This window comes from Apium graveolens, chromosome 3 (genome assembly GCF_009905375.1).
Source record: "Apium graveolens cultivar Ventura chromosome 3, ASM990537v1, whole genome shotgun sequence".
NCBI classification, from domain to species: domain Eukaryota; kingdom Viridiplantae; phylum Streptophyta; class Magnoliopsida; order Apiales; family Apiaceae; genus Apium; species Apium graveolens.
The window spans coordinates 65,580,951-65,588,312 of NC_133649.1; the positions used below are offsets into that span (position 1 = coordinate 65,580,951).

The 7,362-nt window shown below is 36.8% G+C and overlaps 1 protein-coding gene across 1 annotated transcript; it reads right to left on the reverse strand.

Moving 5' to 3' along the window:
• Nucleotides 1–2,023: 2,023 nt before the first annotated feature.
• Nucleotides 2,024–6,171, reverse strand: LOC141712378 (uncharacterized). Its single transcript, XM_074515298.1, has 2 exons — nt 5,828–6,171; nt 2,024–3,520 (listed from the first exon to the last, which is right to left on the reverse strand). The coding sequence occupies exons 1-2, from the start codon at nt 6,116–6,118 to the stop codon at nt 2,210–2,212; spliced, it is 1,602 nt and encodes a 533-aa protein (XP_074371399.1). The 5' UTR covers nt 6,119–6,171; the 3' UTR covers nt 2,024–2,209.
• Nucleotides 6,172–7,362: the final 1,191 nt, after the last annotated feature.

Here is a 7,362-nt window from a genome sequence, read left to right on the forward strand (position 1 = left end):
ATAGGATTCTTCAATCTTCTTGTTGGAATAGGATTCTCCAATCTCCTTAATGGAATAAGATTCTTCAATCTTTTAATTAGAATAAGATTCCCCAATTTTCTATATCGAATAGGATTCTTCAATCTTCTAATTAGAATAGGATACTCCAATCTTCAATACCAAATAGGTTTCTCCCAATCTTCTAAACCAAATAGGATTCTCCCAATCTTCTAAACCAAATAGGATTTTTTGAAACAATTCGCAGCTACTGTTTTCCTCTGTTTTCGGACTACTCAACTTTTATTCTCGTAATCATATTCATCTCCTAATTAAAGAGAATTCAACAAGTTTCGCGTAGACTGTAAGATCGTTCAAATCTGACTTACGGAACTCGAGATACGGCCCAAACAGTGTAAGCAAATCGCTTAATCCATCAAATCCGAATTTTCCATCCAACTTCGCTCTTTCGTGGCTATGGCTGCAACTTCAACCTTCATGGCTGGATATCATCATCCATGGATCTCCCTCGTGGCCGCGGATACTACACTGAAATCTCCTTCGACCCCCCTGCCGAAAATAGTTATTCAGGGATCTCCTACGTGGTCGTTGTATGCAACTCCTCCGTGGCTATCCTTCAATTCTTGCGTCAAAGAACCTTCATCGTGACGAGACATCTCTTCCTCCTGAGATTTTGATCTTGATTAGCCCCTCCTTCTAGCGCCAATTTGTTGACAGAGGAATTTGGTATCAACAAAGTTTGAGGTTCGTCGCCGGAATCAAGATTTATGATGGTGGTTCTTTGTCTGAAAAGTGAGCGGAGTGTGGTGGTTGTGATAAATTGGGGGCTGAGATTGCTTAGGGTTGGTGGTGGTTCCTTAAGGCTCTCGCTTCCGACTCCTTGCAATTTATCTACATATCCCTATTTATAGGGAATCAAGCCCACGTAGTTCTTGGGGAACAAGAAACCTAATGGACTTAGATTTCTTATCCCGAGGCCCAATAGGAAACCCACTGGAAATCGTCTTCTACTAGCTTTAGGAATGTCCGCCGATGAGGCCCAACCACAAAGGTCCAAGGCTCATCCGCGGCTTCGAGACTTCACAGATGAGGCATCTCCCTGGCCAAGGATAACCCTCCGCTACCAGCTGTTTCTCTAGTCCGTGGACGCAGGTATAGCCATGTTTCACCCTAAATGTTGGACGCATCCTTGCTCCCTGATAAGGAGCCCCTACCAGATTGCAGGACAAGTGATCCCAAGCTTTTGGATGCAAAGTGCAGGATACTCCAAAGTCTCCCAACGAGGACACCCATTGACTACAGAGACAGAGCCCCCAAAGCACACACCAGATTTCACCTCACATCCCCAATGAGGACACCCATTGACTACAGGAGGAGGACTTCAGTCCAGGCATATCCCTGGAGGTCTCTGACCACGGACACCGCCTTTCCTGCATCAAATAAGTTAGTAATAATAATCTCCATCTTCCTTGAATCTTCCACAGAGCCCATCTAAGTAATCATGTCGAAGTCCCATCCAAGCTATCTTTCTCACTTAGGGCGCGCCCTAAGGCTCATTATAGGAAAGAATTCAATCAAGGAATTCATCACCCTTTCTTCAGCAATTGGGCGCGCCTCCTTACTATGTTTGAGGGCGCGCCTCCCATGCATGGACACTTGCAACTGCCCATCAACCATTTTCATCATAGGGCGCGTCCTGATTATGCAAAGGGCGCGTTCTGATTACGTAAAGGGCGCGCCCTCTTTCCTTTTATGAAAAGATTATCTTATTTATTCTTAAAATTTAGGTATTCCTTCTTCAATTATGACCAATTGACCCAGTTTTGAACCGAACAAGGTTTATAACAAATTTTGGGCATAACAAGCATTGATATGCAAGTCCTATTAATTAACGTAAATATTTTTACATATGTATGTATATTTGTGCCGGATAAAGTTCACAGGTAAAGCTCCTGCTCAGTTTAGTAGATACCTTGCTGTTTTGTAATACATTACACATGCAAATTATAGACCAAAGGTAACACCATTTGTGTCGTTCGTTGTTTGGATTGATTCACATTAGGATTAATTACAATTTTTGGTTATTACATAATGCAATTCCCTAATTTCACACATTTGTTAACTTTAACCACACATGCTTTACAAACAATAATTATAACATCCTCTGAAACAACCAACAAGAGTCCAGCTAGCTTTAGAATTTTCCCCAAGATCATATGAAAGACCCTTTCAGATCCTCAACTTTGATGCTCTTGTGCAAACTCGAACCTTCAGGAATGCCCAGTGGTGCATCTTTGCACGAACAATTGTCAACATCAAACAACTCCCACTCTTGTATGTGGCATCTGTCTAGTGCAGACACTAAATTTCCCCGCTCCCTCTCATCTGGGTATTCGCCATTCAGACTAACAAGAACTGCTCCAGTGTAAGATTGTCCGGCAACTCGAGCAGCTCCACTATAGTGAAACAAACCCCAGCTGAAATCAGCAGCAACATCTACAATAGTCCAAAACTCATTTGAAACCACCCCATTATCCAAAACACTAAAATTAAATGTCCCAGGCACTTTGCTTCTTTTAACTCGATATTTTCGCCGCCTCCAAACCAACTCCCCATCTAAGGTTTTTACCTGAAAAACTGGCTCATACCAGAATGACCCCCTTGCTTTACCTCTGTAGAAGAGCTGGTACTGACATGGAAACTGATCGTAGGCGGGGTTCTGTCCTGCTACAACACGCCAGCTCCAGTCCAAATTCCCTAACCAACCCACAAAAAGATCTTCAGCAATTTCATGACTCAGGTCTTTCCCTCGAAACCTATTCATTGGTGGGACATAAGGTTTTTCAGGGATCTTAGCCTCCAACTCAAGGCAATTGTTCTTTTGTAGTACGCAGAGAGAAAATTCTTCTAAAGCCGGACTCTCATAAGAAGCAATACATTGATAGTTACATACCTGATCTACTGGACTGCATTCATTCAGGCACTGAAGAGCCTTCCTACAGTTAGGATCTAATAGACAGTTTAAGACCTGAGGCCCACAGTTTTTCACCATGCAACTTAGCGTGGAGAAACCTTGTGCCCTTAGGTTTTTCAAGATTGAAACTGGTCTTATATAAGCATTGATTATAACTAGCAAAGAAAATCTTATATCATCTGAGTTATAACGTTCCCAAGCCTCATATATAGTTTTAACAACTTCTTCGGATTCATATACTTCCTTCGGCTGAGAAATCTCTGATAGTTTGCTAAAAATATCCCCCCTGGTTTGTCTCTGGATAAATGACCCTCCTAGCTTGTTACTTAGTGCTGGAGATGACTCGAAACATACAATGTTTGAAATGTTTTGGCTGTTCTGCTGAATCCATTTTACTGATTTTTCATCTGTTACAGAAATAAGCACCAATATGTCTGCATAAAGTAGCTCCCCGGTAAGATTTTTGACTGTTTCATCAGAAGATTTCTCAATATTATCTGTGAAAACCAGCATTTCAAATCCATCATCAACCCATTTTAATCTCTTCGCCTATTGAAAAATGAGAGATGAAGAAGAAAATGAGTGTTCTACTAGATAAGATATGCTATCTCTGCTAATTACCAAAATAGTTATAATACAACACAAAAATGAAATATATATCACCATCCTCTTCTGCTCTTCTACTATATATGATAAATATCCTCTTTAAATACTAAAATGAACAATAAGTAAAGAAAGATATACAAGATATGTGAAAAATACAGGGAATTACATTTGTATCGGTAAAGAACCCCTGTACACTGAGTAAAGTTCAACTTAGGGTTTATACCGTTCTTCATAATTATTAATTGAAGGTTGAATGCCGCTTTAATATAGTGAAGTAGAAAGGCATCTAGGGTATTAGATGATTTGGAGAGTGGACTCTTATCTGGGGGTGCCTGACATTTGGAATGTACGTATAATGAAAAGGTGGAAAAGACAAAAGTTCAATTGCCTTGAATGCAGGAAACCATTACCATATACATCCAAGCAATCCATAAGTATTTCCATCATGTCACAGTTATAAATAAATTTGTAAACAACTTACTCCTACGGAGTGCTTTACGCAATGTTTGTTTACCTGGACTCTAATTCAGAACTAATTTATTTTGCTATCATTTTAGCAAGGTTAATTATATGGACAAGAAGTGCAGCAGACTGCTTCAAAATGCATTCGCGGACTTCACCGATTCTTAAAAGGCTCATGCACCATTCCTCCACAGAAGCTTGAGTGAACGTCACATTTAGTGTTTTAACACTCACACGAGCACTTATTGTCTACCAGGTACAACCGTACAAGCCAGAGTTATGGCATCAAGGCGAAAGAGCAAGCAATCAGACCATTGCCACTTTGCTTCATTGTAAAGAATTCAATGGAACAACCACACGAAAAAAAAAAAATAGGAATCATATGGGTACCCCAAATGGAGCAGAGAGAATGATTTACCGACCAAATAGAAATGAGGTTCCCGTTTCACACAACAAAATTGGTAATCCAAACACCAATACATAAAATTGAGATTCCCGTTCACCTTAATACTCATTAAACATGAATCAAATGTGGCAACAAAAAGTCTTACCCGTATGCACCCTATGTAGATTAGATTAGATCCATACAAACTGAAAACCATACATCCTGCGAAAAGAACTAATTTCGGCATATCGGATCAGACATATGAGCAATTAAAACCCTTATGATCATAAACATCATTTCCCATACTTAAAGTTAAATATCCACATGGATTTCTGGTGTCACAAAAAGCTTCATTGGTTCACTTAATTCTTGTTGCTACTATACTTCTCTGACAAACACTCAGATAAAATAATCCCTAGCGTTGTAGCTGGGTAGATATCCTCTTGGTCTCTTATAACTAGAGTTCGATGTTTGACCCTGAATGTAGGCATGTGTGAGTAGTTCAACTCATATGACCATGCCCAAAAGAACACACTCAACGTAACATATTTCGTAGCATTGTAACTTAATGGATACCCTCTAATGTTGGTAAAAGGAGTCCAGAGTTAGAGTCTCATTGATGCATGCGTAGAGTTTTTAAATTTATGCGAGTAGTGACCCTAACAATAAAAATACCAAAACTAACATACTCGTTTATCAAGATTAAAATTACATAGTCCTTGTTACCTTAAAACCAACGAAAGGTTATTTAACGAGATTATGCCTATTTGGCATCCTCCGTTTAAGTGACTTATTAACTTATAAGCCCGTAAGTACTTATGGACGAGTGTTTGTCGACCCAACTTATAAGTCAAATTTGCAACTTATAAGCTGATAAGTTGAATGTTGGCAGCGACGTACTTTTTATCAACTTATTTTAATTTTTCGCTTTTTTTATTAACTTTAGTTTTAAAATATATGTTTGTAAATATTATTCAAATTTCAAATTCATGAATTAAGATAGTTATATTTAAAAATTATTTATTTTAGTTCATTTAGGTAATAAAATTTCTGACTTTTAGGTAAAATTATCCAAACATGTATATACTTTATAAGTATTCATCTACTTATCACTTATAAATCACTTATTCTTTTTTTGTCATAAATTACCTATTTTAAGATTCTTCAAACGGTCATTATTTATTTTATCGAAAATCCACTTATCAAGGTTATTCTGTACTATACTAAAATAAAAAAAAACACCAAAACTAGATGTTAAGATGATAAGCTAAACATGCTATTACAAGGATAAATCACAACCACAAACAACAAAACTAATAAACTAGTAAGAACAATAGAAAAAAGATGATCTACATATAAAGATAAATGCGTGTGTTTTAGAGAGAGAAGAATGTGAAACTTACAGTGTGGAGCATAACATCATACCAAGAAGCAGAGTTGAGAGGACTCACACTGCCTTCTCCAACAAAACTCACCATTTTCACCTTGTCATTTCTTTCTTTACTCTCCAGACCCGTTGTTATGGTGGTGTTTGATACACGCAAGGTGGTTTTCCGGCTGCTATTTGACCGGAGAGTGGTAATATAAGTGCTATTCCGGGGGGTACAACCGATTTGAAGAAACGGGTGGGTCGGGTAAAAAGCGGGTGTACCCGGATCCAGAAGAGTCCAGGGGTGTACATTTATGGCGCTCATGTTGCGGGAAAACAATCCCAAGTCCCAACCCAAACAATACTGGGTTATACAAGTACCAGCGTCTCAATTTTCTCCTATTCATTTTAACTTTCTTTTTTTCTGCACACCTGTTGGATAGTTAAAACTTAAAAGTATAACTTTTAAAAACAAAAAAATCTGAATAAAAATAAATAACTTAAACTTTTATTTAAACAAAAAAATTAGAAATTATAATTTTTAATATGCAGTCAATCCATCTTGGAATATGTGCAAAAAAAATTATGTGTAGAAAAATTATGCGACAGTTAAAATGAAACATAGCGAATATTCTTAACGTATTTTTAATAGTTTTGAAAATATAGTAAAATTTACTAATTTCCTTTAAAGTTTTTTCCTGATTTAAGATTAAATATTTAAACTTTAATCTAGAAAAAATAAATTTGAAAAATATTAACTTTTACTATATTTTCAAAACTCAAACGACTGACTAGAAATAGTAATAGTTTATGCTTATAAACATTTTTATATTTGCACACGCAAATTTCTAAGTTAAAAAAGTAAACGGCATTATTATTTTTTTAACCAACTTGTTAAATAATTAATATTTAATATACTATAATTGGATTAAGTTTTGATTTTTGAGGGAAAAGATAAGGTGCTTATTAAAAAAAATTATGAGTGAATGACAATAAATTATAGATTTTTTTTGACCGAAAACAATAAATTATAGAGTTAAATATAACAACAATTCACGTTTAACACATTGTTTTTAGGGTTAAATGGCATTTTGGTCACTCAACTTACCGAAAACTTGCAGTTGGGTCACTCAACTCAAAAAACTTCCAATTACATTATTTTACTCTTAAAAATTTTCATTCAGATCACTCGTCGTTACATTTTCATTCAGGTCACTTGTCGTTACATTCCGTTAAAAACTTGACAAAATGCTGACTAAGTTTGGTAACTTGACTTAAATAAATTCACCGTGGCATGTACAGTCACATGATGTGGCATTTTGGTCACTCAGCTGACTTGAAACTTGCAATTTGATCATCAAACTGAAAAAACTTTCATTTATACCACTAACCATTATGTCCATTAAAAATTGAAAAGAAAACCGAACGAACTGGTCTCCTACAATAACGTTAAGGGCCCTCCTATCACATTCTTTTACAACAAATATGTGGCGCCCTCCAAACCCGGGTCAGAAGTTTGGGGTCCACACACACACACATCTTATTTATATCTTATTTATAACCTGTTTA

Bases quoted from the DNA above. Each gene is read 5' to 3' on its own strand.
- LOC141712378 (XM_074515298.1), bottom strand. From the start codon at position 6,118: ATGAGCGCCATAAATGTACACCCCTGGACTCTTCTGGATCCGGGTACA. The intron at 3,521-5,827 runs GTAAGTTTCACA...ATTTTTCAATAG, and splicing joins ATGATGTTATGCTCCACACT to GCGAAGAGATTAAAATGGGT.